Consider the following 24,325-nt stretch of genomic DNA (forward strand, 5'->3'; position numbering starts at 1 on the left):
CATACAGGGACACTCGTGTTCCGAGGTACCTCTGTACTATCATCGCTAAATAATAGCATGTACATACTGTGTATATATTTTGACATTTTTAGGTGATGCTGCAGTCACAAGCTGAACAGCAGTGCTGTGAGCTCATGCTGCATGTGCCAGCCTTGGTAGCTCACTCAATACTGAGGTTCTCACACCTGGGAATCTTGCCCAAGATTTTTTTTAAATGACGTCTGTTTACACGAGCCCTGAGGAAGTTGATGTAAACCCCATGTATCCGCAGGCCGTTTAAATCTTACGTAGTACTCCAAAGTGTCATATAAAAGGGTGCGCACTTTTGCATCAGTTACTCAACACGTCATATGAAGTGTTGCGCAGTTTAAGGGTTAAAATGTGTGCCAATGTCTCCCCTCCTGTCCCCTCCCTTTTTCTGGAGCAGGTGGAGGGGTTCTACCTAATGTTCAACTCATGCTCTACAATCATCATTGGGTGGTAAATGCAGATATGTTTATTCATTTTTTTTATACATATGATATTGTGGTACAAACACTTATGAATGAAGCAACAAAAAAAAACGAATGATATGGTGTCATAAACAATGTTGAGAATGAATAACAACTGTAAACAATGACGAAAAGCAGGTTTTTTTCACATGACGATGTACTTTATCATGGTATTGGTAGCGTTGTTCATATATTTTTTCTTATATGCAAATATTTATTTATTTATTTATTTATTTGTTTATATACAAGAAGGTACATTGGGGGTTAACAGAGAACATAGAAATTAAGTTGATTTTACATTGTTGTAAAGCCACTGGCACGTATAGTGTTTCGGGCAAGTAGCAAGAGCTAAAAGTGGCAGGTGGCAAGAGCAAGTGGCAAGAGTGGGGGGGAGGGCATATTCCTTTAGAACATTTTATTGCAAACAATTTGATACCAAATTGAACAACGTAGCATAAAAATTGAAGTGAGAAAGATGAAAAGAGCATAAACATGGAGTGTGGTGGTGAGCTCATGGGCAATGCTCGGCATACCTTGCAATTAGCGGCGGTCAGCCCGCTGGGCCGGCGAAAGTGTTAAACAGCCTTACAGTACAGTGGTTAATAAAACCACAACACAATAAACCAATACCTTCATTATCATGTATAATGTTCTGGTTAACTGGCACCTTCCCTCCCGACCCACCAATCACGGTATTCAACTGTGCCTGAAATTATAATAAATAATATATAAATAAATGTTTATTCAGGTAAAAGTGCATATATAGATGAGATGATTTGTAAGATGAGTTACAAACAGAATGTTGGACTTCTAGATAGTGCTAGTACATACTAGGCCTAAAGCCACTAACACACACACTAAAGCCACTAAACGCGTTATATGACAAAGAGTGCCGGGAAGATGGGACACCACGAGCGTAGCTCTTATCCTGTAACTACACTTAGGTAATTACACACAGCGTTTTGGGCAAGATGTGTGAAGAACACTTAGACTAAAACTTAAAACTACTGTACAGTAATTGAGATTAAAGCATAAATTGAATTGAAAAAGGGAAAAAAACCAGCGTTGAAAGTAATGAAATGCCATTTTCTGGGTGAGACTCAGAGGCTTCCCGGAGCTATCCAGGGTGATATGGATATATTAGATTTCTGGCATCAGTCAATATGCATGGAGTTCTAGGCCTACCGGGAACCACAAGTCAGAATCTGGCCCCCCCTCAGAGAGTCACGAGGAGCAATGGCCTATAGAAACCCCTGTGTGGGTAGAAGCATTCTAAGTCTGCCATCGACTGGGTCAGGCATCCAGAAAGGTAAGTGCCCCAAAACAAACCCCTATTCTGGTGAAAACATTGCTACAAATTGCCAAATGTGTGGGCAGAACTCCCCAAATGAAAACAAGCATACTAGCATGACATCACCACATTGCCACACCGTTGTCTGTGCAATCCCGGAGGTGGAGCCCCAGACCTTCCTGCCGGCTACCCACCCCCTTCAATTCTTAACCCTCAAACCGCGAGGGGTCCAAATGGCTTCAACACCCACAGGTGCAAGAAAAAAAAAATCCAAAAAACTCTTTCATCATATAAAAGGTGTTCATTTCTGTTCCCTGATCACAGAAAAAATAACAAAAAAATTGTAGGTGGCATATTTTAGCCGCAATAGGGTAGGGAAAGTCTGACAAAAAAGGGGCGTTGACAAAGCCTTCGCCACACGAGGTCTACTCCGCCCGAGCTGTCAGGCGGCAGTTGCCACAAATATATTATTACCTAATTATTTCAATGTCTCTGATTGATTTTTTCTTTGTTTTTTGTAGTAATATTATTCAATAGCGTGTATTGTGATATATTTATATAATAAAATGTATGAACCATCGCTGTATAGTGGTACCTCGGTTTAAGAGTTTAATCCGTTCCTGGAGACAGCTCGTATTCCGAAAACTCGTATTCCGAAGCTAATTTCCCCATAAGAAATAATGGGAAATGAATTAATCCGTTCCTGACTACCCCAAAAACCCCACTTCAAACTAAATTTTATATCTAATTCATCTAAATAAACCTACAAAACTATGTTCAAGTTATTACTTACCCTTGCTGATGACTGCTGTTGGCATATGGAAGATGGTGAGGAGGGAGGAGGAGGAGAGGTTACTGTTTGGAAGGGGAGTCCCCTTCCATTATAACATTAGGCAGTGAGGACTTCACTGGTGTGCACTCTCTGGCACGTTTTGCCTGCATACCACTAGGACTTGCTTGTCTTACTAAGCATCTGTCTAAAGACACTTGTTTTTCCCTACATTTTAACGCTTGTCTGTAGTAAGACATCACATTGTCATTTAAAAGGTTAATGCAATGGCCTGCTACAGCTTTATCTGGGTGAGTTTTTTCAACAAAACTTTCCAATTCTTCCCATACTTCACACATTTTCTTAACACTTTAGCGTTATCACGGTGCTCAAGAGCGTTACCACTTTTTGTGTTGAGGTCGCACAGTGGACTCGCTCACGAGTCATGAGAAAAAATATTTCTATAAACTCTATTTGTTATGCGATCGACTTTGGGATAGTTTGAAAATGTTCGCCATAAAATTTTCGTTTTCTCTAATTGCCACATAGCCTATTTGGGTGAACGGCATAGCATTGCACCATCGAGGTAAGACCATTGTATTGTTGACACGACAAATGTAATCGACATAGTTTTTTATTTGGTGCTGGTCTAACGCATCCTTGTGTGACATTTTATATGTATGTTCTTCTAGAACATTCTATTGCGAACACATTGGTACAAAAATAAAATATGTACATCGAAAATTAATGTCAGGACAGTGAAAAGAGTATACAGTTTTCAGTGTTGCAGCTTGATTGCCTGAAACACCGCACTATTTTCTTAGGTTGAAACTTACCACTGGCTTTCTTGGGACCCATGGCGAGATTTATAATAAATTTATACTCAAATGGCTAAAAATCCGACAAAAAAAACATAAATCCTTGTGGAGAATTCAGGCAGGATAGTCACTGGGCGCAAGGTACTGGTAAACTGAGGCGTGATCGCCGTGCCACCACGCTCTAGTCGGCCTGTACGCGTATCAACACCCTCGTGTTCTGAGGCAACCCTCGCCTTCCGAGGCAAATTTTCCGAGCAAATCCTGCTCGTATTCCAAAAAACTCGTATACAGGGACACTCGTATTCCGAGGTACCACTGTACTCAAAATTATGGTGTGCATATTAGTGATTCAATTATTATGTTCATAAAACAATAAACAAACAGTTTTGCTGTTATTACACTATATATACGAGTTATATATAAGTATCTGCATGTTTTGCTCACCATAAAGAACCACTAAGTTTGTATTTTGAATCAAAAAGCCACGAGGAGTAACCGCCACACACCAGCCAGCCACTCGCTGCCACTTCCTCCCTCAACAACCTCACTCGCCCTCATTCTCCTTCCACAATACTGTTTTTGCATTTATTCACTATGCACAGACGTTATATATATAAGTATTTATATGTTTGTTCACCATAACTGTACATCTAAGCTTGTATGGCGAGTAAAGACGTGGCTACTCACACAGTCAGCTGGTGGCGGCTGCCCTCAAGGCCAAACGCACTAATATTTCTCCTCCAACAATATTGTTTGTGGTGTTATTATGCTATATTCACACATTATATATAAGTATCTACCTGTTTTATTCACCATACCTGTACAAATAAGCTGGTATGGTGCCCAAAGACCATAGTGGCCACCAGTAAACAACATGACAAGTTGTGCATATGACACACCTCCCTCACCAAAATGGCAGCTCCCAACCTATTCCTATTGCTGTTTATACCCTCTATACACACGTTATATATAAGTATCTACATTTGTGTTCACCATAGTGAACCACTAAGCTGGTATGGTGAGTGCAGTCAATAAAAGGAGGCCACACACAGTCAGAAGACGACACCACCACCCTCCCTCCCACAGCCTTACTCCTCCCTCCATGGAGCACAGCGCTAAATATCACCACAATCCTGCTATTATCAGAATCCTGGCCAGTTTTATCACAGTCAGGGGTCTTCTGTAATACTATCATCGCTAAATAATAGCATGAACATATATATTTTGAAATTTTTAGGCGAATCTGTGGTCACAAGCTGAACAACAGTGCTGTCCGCTCATGGTGCATGCGTCAGCCTTGGGCTTGCTCAATACTGAAGCTCTCACACCCAGGAATATTGGTCACGATTTTTTTCTTGGTGGTATCTGTCAACTGTCGATCGTAGCTGCACTATAGCTACCCCTATCCCACACGGGGCGTTTAAATTAAGACGCTAGACACTAATACAGCAATTAATGTATTGCGCGGTTTCTGTTTTGTTACTGAAATCATCTATACTGTATATGTATTGCGCGGTTTAAGCGTTAAGGCTGGATGTCTAAAACATGAAAAACCTCCGACTGGAGGGAGGGAGGATTGCCGGGAAGACTCCAGGTCTCACCCAGAAAATAGCATTCCATTACATTCAATGCTAGTTTTCAGGGGAAAGCCCCGTCAGCTCCCTGGAGCTAACAACCTAAAGACAAAAACAAAAACAGGAATTACCCAGGAGGCAGTCGGTCCTCGCTCCTCAACTCGAAGTCGAGACAACTGGCTGCAACTGCTGACCCAATGCGACACAGGCCCCACGAGGCCCAGGAACATTGGCAAGGTAGCGAGCAGCCAGGACCCTGATCGACCCCCAAAAACCCTGTGCCCGTATGTCAACCGAGACATTTTACCTAAGACGGCAGCCAAAGCAGCAAACTTATGAATGTCATGGGCACGAGGATAGACTGCAGGCTGGCTAGACCTGATAACCCTACGGATGACCTGGGAGACCTGCGCCCAGGAACAGGGAAGAAGGGAAACCTGGTCAACTTAAAGCGCGTCCCCTGCCACCGAAGCTGTGGTGCGTAAATAACGACGAAGAGCCGCAACCGAACACAACACATGATACACCTCTGGCCTGACCAACCAAGCATCAACAACCCGAGGACCCTTCCAGAAAGCATCAGACTCATTCTTCGTCAGAAAAGAAGGAAACAGCTGCAAACGAACAAACCTTCCACCAGGACTAAAAGAAGAAACCCCTGAGCCGAAGGAGAGTATGAAGCTGCCTGACCCGACCCCCAGAGGTCAATGCCAACAGGAAAGGGGACTTAGAAAAACAATCCTGAACCAAAGGGGCCACCACAAACTGAGGAGAAGAGAGAAAAAGAGATCACCCAGTCCCTCCCTCAATGACCAGGATGGCTCAGGTGGCGCATGAGCAGGCCGGAGGTGAAACAATGCATGAGACAGCGTGCGGAACGGAACGGAAGTAACATCAATACTGAATGTAAAGTGCAGCGGCTCCGCCAGTGCCGCGCGATACAAGGCAAAAGTATTCGGCATAAGATGATGGTCTTGGAACAACCACGAAAAGAAAGACAAGACAACCCTATCAGAGACTGAAGTACATCTACGCAGAGATTGGAAATAACGGAAGGACCACCAGAAAACTTCATACAGGGTACTACTGCTGAGACAAAGCACACAGGTGGGAAGCCATCAATGAAGCCATCTGAGCACCAAACAAGTGATGATACTCGAGTAAGAAAGACCAGATGCAAAGACTCGAGGAGAAGAGCGAACCAGCCACGTATCGGGCAGGACCAATCTGTTGAAGGAGGCAGAGCTGCGGGAAGACCCTCGGGTTCGGACACCGAGCAAGCAGTGCATGAAATCAAGGCAGGGCTAGCCACCAAGGAGCCAGAAGAACAACTCTTCCCTGGTAAGTATCCAAGTGAGCCAGGACCTGGCTCACTTGGAGACTCCCCCCTCGCTGAACTGGGGGGAAGAGGTACAGGTAACCTCATCTCAAAGTCCTGCCTGAAGGCATCGATCCCGACGGCCTCGCAGTTGGGGAAGGGCGCCACGTATATCGGAAGACGCCTCGACCGCGCCGATGCAAAATGGTCCACTTCCAGAGGCCCGAACGTCCAGCAGAGCCAACTTAACAAATCGGCGTCAACCATCCATTCCATGGACAGGGGAATGAACCTGGAACAGGCCATCCATCAGGATGTTGAACACCCCTCGAACGTGAACCGCCAGGAGAGCCAAACCCCGAGAACTCAGCAGACGAGTCACCCGAAGCAACAAGCCCCAAAAAGTCAAGGACCTCATTGAACCCCTTTCAATTCAGGCAATGAACCACCGGGGAGCAGTCCGAATGGAGTCGAATCGGCGATCCGCGAGCGGCATGAACCCTCCGGAGCAACAGCCACACTGCTGTGAATTCCTGCACCATGCTATGAGCCTGATGGAAGGACGGACCCTACTGACCCTGGTCGACCTGGTGAGCACTGGTCACAAAACCCCAGCCAAGAGATGACGCATCCTTGTACACTTCGAGCGAGGGGCGAGGGAAGGCACTGAACCCCGAAAAACCCGAAGAGGAAGCCGGCAACGCAGCAGCCGACGCAAGGCCCCCGGAGGCAGAAACCAATGATCATTTGTTGGTGCGGCTGCAGCAATGTTTGATCGTTGTTGCTGCAGCCACAGCAACAACACCAGAGGGAGAGACAAGGAAGCAGTCCGAGCATCCCACATAAGTTCGAACCTGAGAGGGAACCAGATGGGACTTCCTCCAGCTCACCAAGAACCCAAAACCAGCGAGCTGGGAAAGAACCATACCTCTGGCGAGCAAACACACGGACCTGCTGAGAGCCCACGCTAGCCGGTCGTCGAGGTAGGCCAGAACCCGAACCCGAACCCCTTAACAGACACAAATGGGTCACCACTCCCCGGGTAAGGCGTGTGAAAATACGAGGCACCAGATTCAAGCCGAATGGAGGGCAACAAAAGCGGTAAGCTTGTCACCCCACGACAAAACTGAGCCAGTCCCTGAATCCACGATGAATCAGGACAAGCCAATATGCGTCCCGGAGATCCAGAGACACCATCCCAGCATCCGGCTTCAAAAGAAGCTGGATCTTGGACAAAGTGGTGATCCGAAAGGAGGGGCAAAAGACCCAGGGGTTCAGACAGGACAAGTTCAGAATGGACCTCAGATCCACACATTCCCATTTCGGGACTGGAAACGGGAGGAAAACCCACATGAGAAATGAGGTCGTTTTAACCATTCCCAAGCGCACCCACTCCAAGATGACTTGACAGCGCAGGAGAAGAGGTCTGTCCCGAGAACTCCGAACCCCACAAATGCCCACAAATCGTGGGATCAGGCATGAGCAAACAGCTCAAGCCTCTGCCCTGTAAACTGGGTGAACCGTGAAAGGGCTGACACCCCTTACAAGACACCGAATGACATGCAGAGCAAAAACCACGCACCCATTGATGTGCAGAGCAAACACCATGCCGACCAGACGTCGCCAGCTCCGAAGGCAACGCCGGTTCCAAAACTGGCACCACTGGCCTACCACGACCGAAGGAATCCTGAACCCTGGTACGACTCTTTCAGGAAAGACCGCCATGGCCACCCAGGAGAACCAACAAAGTCAGACATAGGGCAATGCTAGATGATGCTGCCTGCAGATACTGCATAACAGCAGAATCAGCAAACAGAAACAGACAAAAGCGTGATGAAGACCTAAGAGCCAGGACCCATGAGGATTCCAGGGAGTGAGTGAGTACAGCCTCCTACTCAAAGTCAAAGAGCGGCTATGAAAACCTCAGCTGACCCCAAGGGCGGGCAATCACTGAGCAGCAAGAGACCCCTATGGAGGTAGTCCCTGAATGCCTTGTGGAAGGTAACCTCAAGTCGCAAGGGCAGTACTTACAGGGTACCTAGGGAAGATGGCCCTAGGTGCATGCAGCCCCAGTACTCCATGAATTACTCCTGGCTCGCACACCACCAGACAGCAGAACAACACCTCAAAGACATAGCAGCACTGCACAGAGACATGAGCCAGAGTCGAACTACCGCCACTCAACACATCAGCCTCAGAACTGGGGTAGAATGGCCAGCACGGGGGTCTGGAGATCCGACCCAAAAATCTGTAAAAGTTAATTAAAGCAGTCCATCAATTCTCAATGCAAATACAGTATCAAATTTGATGTGTGATGTGTCTACAGTACTGTACTCATATGAGGCCTGTAGTACGATAGTCTATATCCTCAGCTCACAAACAATCAAAGGAACATGGATTCACTCCCCACTCAAAACAGAAACAGTTGGATACATTTCCTTTCACTTCATGCCTCTGTTAACCTAGCAGTAAACAGAAAGGTACCGAAGAGTTAGGCAATTGTTGTGGTTTGCATCCTGGGGAAGATCAGTAGTTGGCCTGGCCTTGGGAGACCTTGTTAAGCCTAAGTACAGGTTTAACATTCTCAACAATAAGAACTGTTATTATTTTTGTTCCCAACAATAAGAATTACATTTTATTAAAATTTCCCGTTCAAACTGCAGATGCAGTATTATAGAAACTAATTTACAGTGCTCTAACTATGCATCCTTCACTCATTAACAGTTTCAGCAATTCATGTAACATTTATTTCAGCAGATTCAAACTGTTTTTCTTTACATAATACAGTGGAACCTCGGTACTCATATGCCCCTGTGCTCGTATTTTTCGGTACTCGTACTCAATTTCTCCAAAAAATTTGATTCGGTACTCGTTGTTTGCCTCGGTTCTCGGAGTTTGTTCATACACGTACGGGTCTACCGCGAGTGTGGTGCTTCAGTTTACCAGTGTCTCCCGCCTAGTGATGATCGCACTTGAATTCTTTGTGAAGAATTTCATTGTTTTTGTGCTTTTTTGGTTTCTGAACATAAAAGTTCTTATTATATATCATGCCACGGGTTCCAAGAAAGTCAGTGCTAATGTTCAACCTAAGGAAATAGTTGTGAGGAAGACGAAAGAGGAAAAACAAGAGATCATTCATAGTGAGACAATGTAATGTCTGACTACAGACAAGTGTTAAAATATAGGGAAAACAAGTGTCTATAGACAGGTTCTTAATAAGACAAGAGAGCAGTGAACCACAACCAGGTCCTAGTGGTATGCCTGCAAAAGATAAGAGAGAGAGTATGCCAGAAATGTCATCACTGCCTGATGTTATAATGGAAGGGGGACTCCCCTTCCAAACACTAACACCTCTCCTCCTCCCCCCTTCCTCATTGTCTGCCATATGCCAACAGGAGTTGTAAACCAAACATAAAGGTTTGGTTTACTTTGAGTAGTTTTCTGTATGAAATATATTTTTTTGGGTAATATTTTGGGAGGGTGTGGAACATATTAATTCAATTTACATTATTTCTTATGTGAAAATTCGTCTCGGTATTTGTACCGTCTCTGGGAATGGATTAACTACAAAAGCTAAGGTACCCCTGTATAGGCATGATGACATTTAGGCCCGGTGCTGATGCCAGTTTATCATTCATGTGAAGTTTGTTTCTTTACTTCTCTCAACCAGTTAGATATGTCCATATTATCAGCAAATAATTATAATTAATTCCACAAAGCAAATATTATTCTGCAGAACCAACAACAAATACAGTGGTACCTCGGAATGCAATTGTCCCTGTATGCGAGGTTTTCGGAAGGTGAGCAGTATTTACTCCAAAAATTTGTCTCAGAAGGCGAGGGTTACTTCGGGACGCGAGTTTGTTGATACGCGTACAGGCCGACCAAGCACGTGGTGGTTCGGCGATCGTCGCCCCTCCGCCCCTCAGTTAACCATTGTCTCTCGCTCAGTGACTACCCCCACATCAATTCTTCTCGCGGATTTTCAGTGTTTTGTTAGATTTTTGGTGATTTGTCTATACAATTTGTTATTATATATCTCACCATGGGTCCCAAGAAAGCCAGTGGTAAGGATAAAGGCCAGAAAGCTCATGTGAGGATGACAATAGAGGAGAAACAAGAGATCATTCGGAAGCATGAGAACGGTACACGTGTTGTTGAACTTTGTAGGCAGTACAACAAAGCCACATCAACAATATGCACTATACTTAAGAAGAAAAATAAGATTATGGGTGCTAAAGTGGCAAAAGGAGTAAGAACATTAACGGCACAAAGACCACAAATACTGGAAGAAGTGGAAAAGTTGTTATTAATTTGGATACACGACAAGGAGTTGAGGGGTGATAGTGTTTCGGAGGCCATTATTTGTGAGAAAGCCAGGGTGTTGCACGAAGACCTTCTAAAGAATACCCCTACAACGAGTGATGCAGATAAGAAAGAGTTTAAGGCAAGCAGGGGCTGGTTTGAAAAATTTAGAAAGAGAAGTGGTATCCATAGTGTTACAAGGCATGGGGTTATGTGATGTGATTATGGAAGGGGACTCCCCTTCCAAACAGTAACTCCTCTCCTCCTCCCCCCTCCTCACCATCTTCCATACGCCTACAGCACTCGACAGCAAGGTAAGTAATAACTGGAACACAGTTTTGTAGGTTTATTTAGATGAATTAGGTAAATTAGGTATAAAAATTTAGTTTGATGTGGGGTTTTTGGGGTAGTCAGGAACGGATTAATTCATTTCCCTTTATTTCTTATGGGGAAATTAACTTCGGAATGCGAGTTTTCGGAAGGCGAGGCGTCTCCAGGAACGGATTAAACTCGTATTCTGAGGTATGCCTGTACTCTTAGGCTTTATAACTAATCACAATCAACCTTCATCACCTGGATGCCATTTATGTAATACAGTAATGAAACTTATATTTACTAAAGATTGTAATTACTTTTACATGTTATTTATTGTTAAATATTCTACTGTTTTGAGCTACATGTTATCAGTTGCGTCATAAAAGGAAACCATAGTCCACACTCACCGGAAGTTCAATGAGTCCCTTAACTTTGAGCATCTTGGCTAAGTCAATAACATGTGGCAGAATTTCAGCTGGGACATTCACCTATAAAGACCAGGGATCACTATTAGCCAACTTTTATATTTACACCAGGGGTTAAAGTTTGCATGCTCTACACCATGGGCTAAAGTACAGTGGTCTACATCCTTGGATCACAACCGAGGGACCTGGGTTCAAACCCTGGGCAGGACAGAAATGGGTATATTTTTTTCAACAAGGATGCCTCTGTTTATCTAGCCACAAAATAGGTGCCCCGGGAGTTATTCAACTGTTGTGGGTTGTATCCTGGGAAGGGTCAGTAGCTGACATAAGGCAGACCTCAATAAACCTGAGTGCAGATTTCCTGTCCCCCAACAATGGAAATTATTATAATTTGTTTAGTTGGGGACAAGAAGACTGTATATACTCTTTAGACTTATAACAAGATCCCCCAAATTCAAGCTATTGATCATCCCCAGGATACAATCCACAACAGTTGCCTAATTCCGAGTACTGCTATGTGAACAGATGTATTAGCTGAAAGGAAACATACCCAATCCTTTCTGTCCCCCATCGGGATTCAAATTTGGGATTCCCAACTGTGAATTGAGAACAAACCCAACTGAACTCTTGAGACCCTGTGTGATAAATGTGGAAAGTCTCTCATTTTAAGGCATGAAATGTGGAAAATGCTAATTAAAAGCATGAATATCAAAACAGGAAAGCACTTTTATATATTTTACAAGAATAAGAGTAATCAAGGCTCAAATAATTTGACTCTTGGAACACACCTGTCCACGATACATGTAGGCGATGATAATTTGTAATGCATCAAAGTTGATGCCTGGAAACACGACCACCATTGGACGCTCTTCACTGATTTCCTCTAACATTTTCTGATAAAATGTCAAGTAAAAAAAACAGTTAAAACATTTTACATGTACCAATAATTAATGTACATCAGCATGTACGACATGCAAATAGTAAACATATAGTAGTCGGTAATATGTTCGATTACGTTGCCTTGTGAATACATATTAGGGTTCAATTCCATCATATGGCTTAAATATTTACTCATAGATTCATAACAATACAGTACTGTGATTTTATTGAGCATGTTGACTTACTTTAAAAAATGGGCTGAAGAATGCTAAAATAATGCGATGAGCCTTGATACTTTTTGGCCCCACAGAAATGGTGACATCAGTGAGCGTTGCACCCGCCAAGAAATGTGGTAACTGGCGGCCCACATGTTCTCCCCAGTTCTGCCACAACACCACCACCATCTCTCTGAAAGCTGTCTTCCTATTAATATGTTACTGATCCCATATAGTATATATTTTTATATCTACTCAAGTTGTGTTATAAAAATATTTATGTTTTATCTCCAGTCCTGAAAATGTCATGAATTTTAAGATCTATATTTCATAGATCCCGGTAGTACTGTTGAGTTCGTTCTTGACGCACAATCGAGAATTCAGGGTTTGAATCCCGGTGGGACAGAAATAGTTGAGCACATTCCCTTTCACCTAATAGCACTGTTCAACTAGCAGTGATCAGGTATTCGGGAGTTAGTCAGTTTGTTGTGGGGGATGCATCCTAGGCAGGGCCAGTAATTCGGCCTGGGGGGGGGGGGAAGCCTCGATAAAAGCCAAAAGTGTATGAATACACTCTGGCTTCCTGTTCCCCGACACAATGAATTATTATGAAGAATTATATAATATACAGTACAGTGGAACCTTGATTAACGAATTTAATCCGTTCCAGCACCAAGCTCGTCGTGTGAAATGCTCGTCTTTCAAAACGAATTTCCCCATTTAAAATACTGTACGTACTCTATTGGGAATAAAAATAATCTGTTCCACCACTGAAAAACATCAATATGATATTCGAGTTTTTAAATAATGGAACAGCCTACCTGACATACACTGAACGAACCTTTATAACATTTTTCCTTTTTTCAAATTTGTTCAATTCTTTTTTTTTTAAGAAACATGGAGCATCCTACCTGACATACAATGAACAAACCTTTATGATATTTGCTCTTTTTTCACCTTTGTTCACTTTTTTTATTTTTTCCTTTTTTTAGAGCAAAAGGTTCATTCAGTGTTTGCCAGGTAGGCTGCTCCATGTTTCTTAACCATTAAACTGCGCAACACGTCATATGACATGTTGACGTGATGAGTAACTTGCGCAAAATTGCACATCACGTCATATGACGTGATGGAGTACCGCGCAAGATTTGAATGGCCAGCGGGGTAGGGAGGGCCCCCATATGCTGCCCAGGAGCTATAGTAAACAGCCGCCATTTTGTAAAAAAAATCCTGCTCTTGCCACCAATGCGTGGGAGGCCTCAGTTACCCAGCAGTCACCATGGCGAGTGCACGGCCAAACGCTTCCCAGGCACGCAGCATGCAGTCACTTACTCAAGAGCAAATAACCAGTGAATTATTTCCTTATGGTGAGGAAAGTGATTTTGATGACTCTGACATTGATAAGGACTACACACAATTCACCAATGATAGTAGCACAAACAGTGAATATGAGATACAGCCTCCTCCCATGGCGAGGCCTACATGCTCACCAGTCCCGCCTCGCCCAGTGTCTACTCCAATTCACCCCAACCACACAGTTCTTGTACTTATTTAGAGCATGAAAATATTTTGGGCGACGAGTCACCGAGGAAGGTGACTTTTTCTGGTTTTAGTGAAGTGGATTCAGAACATAGTATTACCATGCCTGTCGCTAGTGCCAGTGGTGTTACCAAGCGAGATTTTGTCGCGTCAGCAGCGTCTCGCCCAGTCAAGCGCCGCCGCATGGCACCACATGACGAACCAAGACCCTCATGTTCCCGTGATTTTACCTTACGTTCACGTAACACCTGTACTTTGCGTAGACGGGCTTCAGCTCCTGGTCCATGGTGTGCAACGATTCCTCGCTGTCATGCCGCTGTTTCGTCTTGCAGGACACCACGTGTACTTGTGTGGAGTGATGGTGATGATTTTGTTTATCTAATTCCTGCCTTTGACAATGAAGACGTTGGGATTACAGACCTTTTCCCTGATACTGGTGAGGACATGTGTGAAATAGACTATTTTACAGCATTTTATGATGAGGCGCTCATGGAATATATTGTACACCAAACGAACCTTCATGCGGCTCATCTCATTGGAAAAAATATAACGGATTTTTCATGATTACAGCATTGGAAAAACACTACCGTAGGTGAAATGTATGTATTTTTGGCACTATGTATGATGATGAAACATTGTGTCAAACACGCTGTCACAGATTATTGGAACAAAGACCAGACTGTTCCAACACCCTTGTTCAGAAAATATATGTCCCGAGACAGGTTACAGATACTCCTCAGGTGTCTTCATTTTGCAAGTAATGAAGACCGGACAGAGGATGATAGACTTTGGAGAGTCGGGCACATTATGAATGAAGTGATTGGAGAGTACAGAGATTTCTACATACCAGCACATAAGCTGGTGATTGACGAATCCCCTGTGCTTTTCAAAGGACGTGCTGCCTTCAAGCAGTATATTCCCTCCAAACGCAACAGATTTGGATTGAAAATCTTTATTCTTTGTGATTGTGAAACAGGATACGTGTTACACATGATTCTGTATTCTGCTAGCGATGTAGACATTCCCAGTAATGACCAACATGGTTTCTCAGGTAGTGTGGTGGCACCATATCTTGAGGTTATCTTGAGATGATTTCGGGGCTTTAGTGTCCCCACGGCCCGGTCCTCGACCAGGCCTCCACCCCCAGGAAGCTGCCTGTGACAGCTGACTAACACCCAGGTACCTATTTTACTGCTAGGTAACAGGGGCATAGGGTGAAAGAAACTCTGCCCATTGTTTCTCGCTGGCGCCCGGGATCGAACCCGGGACCACAGGATCACAAGTCCAGCGTGCTGTCCGCTCGGCCGACCGACTCCCTCCCGACCATGGATGAACAAGGGCCACATTTTATACACGGATAACTACTATACTTGATTGATTGAAAATAGAACTGGATTGGTTGGCACAGTAAAGCCAAGAAGAAGGGGAAATGCCAGTGTTTGACAATAATCTTGAAGTTGGTGACTGCCAGCTAAGAAAAAGTGATAAAATACTCTTAGTTAGGTGGAAAGATGAGAGAAGTGAACTTGCTGACATCTGTTCATGATGGTACAATGGTGAACAGTGGCAAGGTGAACCGAGTAATGCAAGAACCGGTATATAAGCCAGAGTGTGGTCTTGACTATAATATCAACATGCCTTTGGTTAATAAATCTGACATGATGGTGTGCACTGTCGAGTGTGTTAGGAAAACACTGAAGTGGACAAAAAAAGTGTTTTTCCATCTTGTTGACATAAGCATGCTGAACAGCTACAATATGTATCTGGTGAATACTGGATGTAAACCAAATTTCCATTCGTTTGGTTTTACACTTGTGACACAGTTACTAACAAAGTTTGGCAAAGATGTTCCTGGCATACAAAGACCCATCATGAACCCAGTGTTGCAGCATGCTGCTTCACCCAGGCTCACTCACATGGAGGGCTTTCAAGCACACAAACTAAAACATTTGCCACCAGCTGGAAAGAGTGTAATAGGCCAACGTGATTGCTTAGTTTGTAGAACAACAAAAAAGAAAGAACAGAAATGTAAACTGGTGCAAACATGGTGTGAAGTGTGTGCAGTCTCATTGTGTGCTGTCAACTGCTACAACGACAACCACTGTCACAAGATTTCTAAATGTGCAATAATAGTGCAAAATCCTGTAAACAGCGCGTGGATGTGTGTAAATAATAATAATGATAAATGTGAATACATATTATATTTGCATAATTGAAAACATTTCTGTGAGCATGTGTATACTCAATGTATGCAAGTTGTATTATCATTGAACATAAAGTAACATTATATGCAACACAATTAGTGAAAAAAAATTTGATAAAATACGCCTAGACACTGTAAATAATGCCGCAAAAATAAATTCGTGGCAACTCTGGGTGCTTGAAGACCATGCGCAACGGCTCCGGGACGCACCATGCACGAGTGATCATGCAAGGTGTGACGTCATCGCTCATATTGTCGGCTCATTTACGTCATTGGTAAGTATAATTAATTTTTTTTTCTTGTGGTCATGGAACACAAATTTACACGTTAGGAAGATTTTTTTTTATGCACCTGTGGGTGACAATTATAGCTCTTAGCAACACAAGGGTTAAAAAAAAATTGAACAAATCTGAAAAAAGGAAAATGCCATAGAGGTTCGTTCAGTGTTTGTCAGGTATGCTGCTCCATGTTTCTTAAAAAAAAAAATTGAACAAATTTGAAAAAATGAGAAATGTCATAAAGATTTGTTCAGTGTTTGTCAGGTAGGATGCTCCATTATGATAATCTTTCTTTGTTTCAAATGTGTTCAATTTGTTTTATATTCTTCATTTATTTATTAATTATGGAACAGCCTACCTGGCATACACTGAACGAACCTTTATGACATTTTTCCTTTCTTCAAATTTGTTCATTTTTTATTTTTTTTTTTTTTTTTTTTAAGAAACGTGAAGCAGCGTACCTGACAAACACTGAATGAACCTTTTTGACATGTGTTTTTTTTTTTAAATTTCATTTTTTTATTATTCTACAAAAAAAATTCAATGCTTTGCAACATCACAGCAGTCACCCACTTCACATTCCAGCATCATTAGCATCTTTAACCCTTGTGTTGCTTAGGACAATTTGGTGTTTGTCACCCACAAGCACATAACAAAAAAAAAAAATATTCTTGACCTGTTAATTTGTGTTTCGTGATCATGGGAAAAATAATAAAAAAATCGTAAGTGGCATATTTTGACTGCAATAGGTCGGGATAGTCTGGCAAAAAAAGAGGCGCCGACTCAGCAAGCGTCAGGGGAATTCTGCTTCGCCACGCTGTCAGGCGGGGGTTGCCACAAAGATATAATTACCTAATTATTTCAATGTCTCTGATTGATTTTTTCTTCTTTTTTTGCTCTAATATTATTCAGCAGTGTGTAGTGTGATATATTTATATAATACAATAAGTGAATGATCACTGTACTCAAAATTATGGTGTGCCTGTTATTGAATCAATTATTATGTTCATAAAACAATCAACAAATACTTTGTCAGTTATTACACTATATACACAGGTTATATATAAGTATCTACATTTGTGTTCACCATAGAGAACCACTAATCTTGTATGGTAATGGCAGACAGTAACAGGTGGCCACACACAACTCATGCTCCCTCCCTCCCTCCCATCGTCAGTGGTTCAAGGCCAGGCGCACTAACATTCCTCCTTCAAGGATACTGTTTGTGGTGTTATTACCCTATATACACACATTATATATCAGTATCTACATGTTTTGTTTACCATAACTGTTCAACTAAGGCAGTATAGTGCACAAAGAGCATAGTAGCCACCCTTACCCAGCATGATAAGTCATGCAGATGTTGTCACCTTCCTCACCAAAATGGCTTCTCTCAACACTCTTTTTGCTGTCATTACACTATATATACATGTTATATATAAGTATCTACATTTGTGTTCACCATAAGGAATCACTAAGTTGGTATACTGAGTCAGACAGCAGCAAGGAGTGACCACCACACTCCAGCTAGCCCGCCACTGGCTGCCACTCCCTCCCTCACCTCACCTGACTCGCCAACCTTCTCTTTCCACCATAATTTTTTTTGCTTTTATTCACTATATACAGACATTATATATAAATATCTGCATGTTTTGTTCACCATAGTGAATGACAAAGCTGGTATAGTGAGTCCAGACAGTAAAAAGATGGTCACACAGAGTCAGCAGATAATGCTACCCCCCTCCCCACCATGATTACTCTTCCCACTGCAGCGCTAATTATCACAACAATCCTGCTATTATCAGAATCCTGGGCATTTTTTATCACAGTCAGGGGTTTTCTGTAATACTATCATTGCTAAATAGTAGCATGTACTTATATATTTTGACATTTTTAGGCGATGCTGTGGTCACAAGCTGAACAGCAGTGCTGTGAGCTCATGCTGCGTTTACAAGAGCCCTGATGAAAGTGAGGTGAACCCCGTGTATCCGCGAGCCGTTTAAATATTGCGTAGTACTCCAACACATCACTCTCAGAGGCACCGCTCCTGTGCCAGGTAAGTCCACTATGGGCTCACCATAGCCTGTGCTACTAGGAACTTGTTTCGAGTAGCTGAATCTATAACAACAACAATCCAACACATCATATGATATGTTGCGCAGTTTAAGGGTTAACCACTGGGTTGCTCAGCTTCCTAATAAGGCACCCCCCCCTTCCTGTGTGCAGGAAATAAATTCTCTGGATTTTTTTTAAAAGTGTCAAAACCCTTCCCTGAGTATGGATGTTAACAAAAAGTCAAAATTATATTTACTTTGGCTGCTATGGGGTCCGTAAGTTCACGCGTAACGTCATCAATCCCCGGTCGCCAGTGGCGTACGCTACCGGGGCCAGTAGGACGCCCGGCTCAAGATCCACGAGTTGTCACAAATATATTTTTGTTCATTTTTTGCGCACAGTTCCAAATACATTTTATTTGTTTTTTCGTGCCAATCCTATGTATAATGAATGTGTACAATATATTATGGCAGTAGAACATCCGTAATGTCCGAAGACACTGTGTTATGAGCATGACACATGTGTGCACATATCCTGCACATATTTCCAATGTATCATGCTAATTTATATATATTTACAATATACAGTATTGTATATTGTACAATATAAATAAAAGATACTATACAGTATCACACACTATATACACACACCATAAACACACTCAGAACTCCACGAGTGTGTGATATGCTGCAAAACCACCAACGGGGCATAATGGAAACTTGCACTCCATGCACCAGGTGCTGATGCATCTTCGCTTTTGTTCTCTTCGGGTAATGAGGTTCCTGCATACTATACAGGCATATTTCCGCTTCTCCCGTGATGCTGTGCTTGGCATATACTCGAGCATGTGGACACCAAACATCTTGTTACCCCTCAGTCTGGAGCTGTCTGGAGCTGCGTGTGGCATTGTTGCTTGCACCCCGCGCGTTGCAACAGAGCCCTCCTTACGATACTTTACTAGCAGTTGTGACACAACACCAACACTGAATGTACGTATTGGCGGTCTCCTGCCTGATTTTACCAGATACATATTGAAGCAGTTGAGCATAGATGTGCAACGTCTATTAGGTGGAAAAAGAACTTTTTCGTCCACTTCACAGATTTGCGCACACACTCCATTGCACCGATCATCATGTTACATTTACCAACGAGGCGCATGTTCACGTTGTAGTCTATGACACAGTCTGGTTTATAAATGGAGAAGCGTGTTTGAAAGCGGACTTTGCCACTGTCCAACATGGCACTGGTGTGAATTGTAGTCAGCATATTCACCTTGCATCTGTCCCTCCACCGCACTGAGAGCATATTGTCACACCTGCGCAGCTGGCAGTCACCCACTGCTATACCAATGCCAAACACTGGCATTTCCTTCCTGTGGGCCTTCACAGTGCCACATATGCCGATGTTGTGGGCAAGAAGGAATCTGGTCAACAAGGGGCTGGTGTAATAGATGTCGGTGAATATTAGCCCGGTTGGTCCGGCACTCCTTGGAGGAAACAAATCTAGTTTCCTCTTGAAGATGTCCACGGTTGTTCCGGCAATGTTACTTATGCCCGCTGGGAGGGTGTTGAACAACCACGGACCTCTGATGTTTATACAGTGTTCTCTGATTGTGCCTATGGCACCCCTGCTCTTCACTGGTTTTATTCTGCATTTTCTTCCATTTGCTCCAGTATTTTGTTATTTTACTGTGTAGATTTGGTACTTGGCCCTCCAGTATCTTCCACGTGTATATTATTTGATATCTCTCTCATCTTCTTTCTAGTGAGTACATTTGGAGGGCTTTGAGACGATCTCAATACAGTAATTTAGGTGCTTTATCGCGTCTATGGGTGCCGTATATGTTCTCTGTATTCCCTCTATTTCAGCAATCTCTCCTGCTCTAAAGGGGGAAGTGAGTACTGAGCAGTACTCAAGACGGGACAACACAAGTGACTTGAAGAGTACAACCATTGTGATGGGATCCCTGGATTTGAAAGTTCTCGTAATCCATCCTATCATTTTTCTGGCCGACGCAACATTTGCTTGGTTATGCTCCCTAAATGTTAAGTCGTCAGACATCATTATTCCCAAATCCTTTACATGCGGTTTTCCTACTATGGGCACATTTGATTGTGTTTTGTACCCTGTATTATGTTTAAGGTCCTCATTTTTACCATACCTGAGTACCTGGAATTTTTCTCTGTTAAACATCATGTTATTTTCTGATGCCCAGTCATAAACTTTATTAATATCAGCTTGACGTTTTTCAATGTCTTCAGCTAAGGTAATTTTCATACTGATTTTTGTGTCATCTGCAAAGGATACGAAGCTGTGACTTGTATTTTTGTCTATATCTGATATGAGAATAAGGAAAAGCAACGGTGCAAGGACTGTACCCTGAGGTACAGAGCTTTTAACTGCGCTTGGACTCAATTTTATATGGTTGACTGTTACTGAGTTCTGTTTGACAGGAAACTGAGTATCCAGCATCCTACTTTACCAGTTATTCCCATTGACTTCATTTTGTGTGCTATCACTCCATGGTCACATTTATCGAAAGCCTTTGTGAAGTTTGTGTATATCACATCAGCATTCTGTTTTTCTTCTAATGCCTCAGTGACTTTGTTGAAGTGATCAAGTAGCTGTGAGAAGCACGATCTTCCCGCTCAAAATCGATGTAGGCCTGGGTTGTGAAGGTCAATGGTCTCCATGAAATTGGTGACCTGACTCCTAATCACTCTCTCAAATACTTTTATTATGTGAGACTTTAGTGCAACTGGTCTACAATTTTTTGCCAATGCTTTGCTCCCTCTCTTGTGTAGAGGGGCTATGTCTGCTACTAAGTGCATCTGGTATCTTTCCCTGTGTCCAAGCTCTTCCTCCACACTATACTGAGTGCCTGTGCTACTGGCACTTTGCATTTCTTTATAAATATTGAATTCCATGAATCTGGACCCAGGGCCGAGTGCATGGGCATGTTTTCAATTTCTGTTTCAAAGTCTAGTACGCTAGTGTTGATATCAGTTATATTTACAGGGGGTCTGGATATCCCACATAAAGAAATTGTCTGGTTCTTCCACTTTCATGTTGTTTATTGGAGTGCTAAACATGTCCTCATACTGCTTTTTTAGGATTTCACTAATTTCTTTGTCATCCTCAGTGTATAAACCTTAACTTGTACGAGTAGGTCCAATATTGGCAGTGGTTTTTGCTTTTGATTTAGCATATGTGAAGAAGTATTTTGGATTTTTCTTTATTTCCTGAATTGCTTTCTGTTCTAACTGCCTTTTTTCAGTTTGATATGAGTGTTTCAATTTCCACTCGATTTCTTCAATCTCCCTACTTAAATTATTCCTTCTTTGACGGGAAAGTCGTGTCTGCTTAAGAATTTCCATTATTTTTTTCCTTCTTTTATAGTGTCGTCTGCGTTCTCTTTCGACGTTAGATCTCTTTCTGGTTTTCCTCAAAGGAACATGTTTCAGACAGACTTAATACGCTTCCGAAGTCAGTTTTTCTATTCCTTCTGTACGACTTGTATTACTTAGAACAGTTTCCTATGGAATGTTTGTAAGTTCCCTGTTTATTTTCTCCCAGTCTATCCTTTTATTATTAAAATTGAATTTACTGACTAACCGCTCTTGCTTGATCAACGTTTTAGGTCTATTCTGAGTATTGATGGTCGTTTGCACTTCAATGAGCTTGTGATCTGAGTATGTGGTATCTGATATCATAATGTCCCTGATAATGTCTTCATTGTTCGTAAAGACCAGATCTAGAATATTTTCATTTCTCGTTGGCTCTGATATCTACTGGTTGAGTGAAAATTTGTCACAGCATCTAAGTCATTCTCTAATCTGTGGTTGGTTAGGTCCTGATAGATTTCCTGGGATAATATTATTGTTTACTATTCTCCATCTGAGACTAGGCAAGTTTAAGTCCTCAACCTCGAGGACCTCGTCGTGGAAAGTTGTAAAGGACAGGGGTCTCAAGAAAACCTTAACAAGGCCGCCTACAGACGCCCTAAGGACTTCAAATTCATTTGCCATGTTGGAAGACGAGTGCTGTGGGAGCTGGAATTGGTGATATTATAAACAACATGAATGATATTATGGCTGGAATTGAGAATAATCCCATTATTTGTATCAGCGCAGGAGGAAATGATGATGGTCAAGTTAGGAGTGAGGAACTGATTCAGAGGTATAAAGCAGCCATAGAATTAGTTAAGAGCAAGGGAGGAATCCCGATCATATGTGGTATTCTTCCAAGAGAGGGAGTTGGAAATGAATTACACACAGAAATCACAATAACGTGATGCATCAAATGAACAAATCCACAAGGGCCGTGACGAGGATTCGAACCTGCGTCCGGGAGCATCCCAGACGCTGTCTTAATCGACTGAGCTACAGCATGGTTAAAAAGAGTTGAAACCGAAGTTCTACTGAACTTACTGGATCCCGCATCCTCTCCGAGACACAAACCAGAGTTTTACACAACTCCCCCCTGCACTCGAGCTATGTCAACAGGCCGTTCTCCCTCTTCGCCCTTACATCATTACACTCAACTTTTCAACTCTTTTTAACCATGTCGTAGCTCAGTTGATTAAGGCAGCATCTGGGATGCTCCCGGACGTAGGTTCGAATCCTCGTCACGGCCCTTGTGGATTTGTTCATTGGAAATGAATGGTTGACGAGGGCACTTGGTGTCAATTGCCGGCTGGAAAGATATTGCAAATCAAATGCAATATCTTTCATAGACAACTGGGAACACTTCTATGGAAGAAATGAAATGTATGCTCAGGATGGGGTGCATCTATCGAGGGCTGGGGTTGTTGTTGCGAACTCGTTGGAATCAGTGGTTGGAGGCATTTGTTTGGGTTTAAACTGTTATTAGATAGTGGTATGGGAATTGATATGGAGAAAGGTAATAAAAGTATGTGTTTATGGGAGAAAGAAATTGGCAAAATGATCAGGGAAAGATAATTAAATTGTCATGGGTTCGTATCCTGGCCGGGGAGGATTTACTGGGCGCAAATCCTTAACTGTAGCCTCTGTTTAACTCAACAGTAAAATGTGTACTTGGTTGTAACAACGATTCTTCGCGGCGGGGATCGTATTCTAGGGACCTGCCCGAAACGCTACGCGTACTAGTGGCTGTACAAGAATGTAACAACTCTTGTATATATCTCAAAAAAAAAGAAAGGTCGAGTAACTCACAAAGGGACTCTCGCTCCTGCCACAGACACTGATTACACTGTCCTCCGCCTGCACCGTTTTTTGCCTGAGGTACCATTTCCTGAGGCAGTGTCTCCTGAAGTACCGTCTACTACGGTACTTGGAATACCGTAACCTACGGTATCTTTACCTGAGGCACCGTATTCTGGTGTACCGTCACGTGAGGTACAGTCTCCCGATGTACCGTCTTCTGAGATGACGTCTGCTCCCCTCGACATCAAAATATAAACATTGTGGCAGTGAACGAGCCTGGCGATCATTTGATCACCAGTGACAACGAACGAGTCTGGCGATCATTTGATCACCAGTGACAACGAACGAGTCTGGTTCACTGCATTCTGATACTCTGCCGACTCAAGCACCTTGCATAGTACAGGACTTACAGCTTGCATTTCTGACTCTTCGTCGCCTCCAGGACAATTCAGCTCTAGCAATCATTCCCTCGTTGTCCTACCAACGTGCCTACAGTACCTATTGTCCTGGTGCCCGAGCCCATCCGCCCCGGATGTAAATGCTCTACCAGCGACCCAAGGATGCAACAATCATGCACATTCTTCTCTCCTGCTACACCGAGCTTGTCCAAACACTGCCTGCATCTTTTGGTACCGGACTACATGTTCCACAGCGACCCAGGGAACAG

The 24,325-nt window shown here is 42.9% G+C and overlaps 1 protein-coding gene across 1 annotated transcript in view; it reads right to left on the reverse strand.

Annotated features, from left to right (window-relative positions):
- LOC123758018 (uncharacterized) overlaps positions 1 to 23,939 on the reverse strand; it is a 163,003-nt gene extending 139,064 nt beyond the window's left edge. The window contains exons 1-5 of the mRNA XM_069338897.1: positions 23,816 to 23,939; positions 12,431 to 12,600; positions 12,095 to 12,199; positions 11,289 to 11,369; positions 1,122 to 1,197 (exon numbers count right to left, since the gene is read on the reverse strand). Of these exons, the coding sequence (XP_069194998.1) occupies positions 1,122 to 1,197; positions 11,289 to 11,369; positions 12,095 to 12,199; positions 12,431 to 12,600; positions 23,816 to 23,903 (520 nt within the window). The 5' untranslated portion in view covers positions 23,904 to 23,939. The remainder of the gene's footprint in view (positions 1 to 1,121; positions 1,198 to 11,288; positions 11,370 to 12,094; positions 12,200 to 12,430; positions 12,601 to 23,815) is intronic.
- Positions 23,940 to 24,325: the final 386 nt, after the last annotated feature.

The sequence above is a fragment of the Procambarus clarkii genome, chromosome 40, assembly GCF_040958095.1.
Source record: "Procambarus clarkii isolate CNS0578487 chromosome 40, FALCON_Pclarkii_2.0, whole genome shotgun sequence".
Taxonomy (NCBI): Eukaryota; Metazoa; Arthropoda; class Malacostraca; order Decapoda; family Cambaridae; genus Procambarus; species Procambarus clarkii.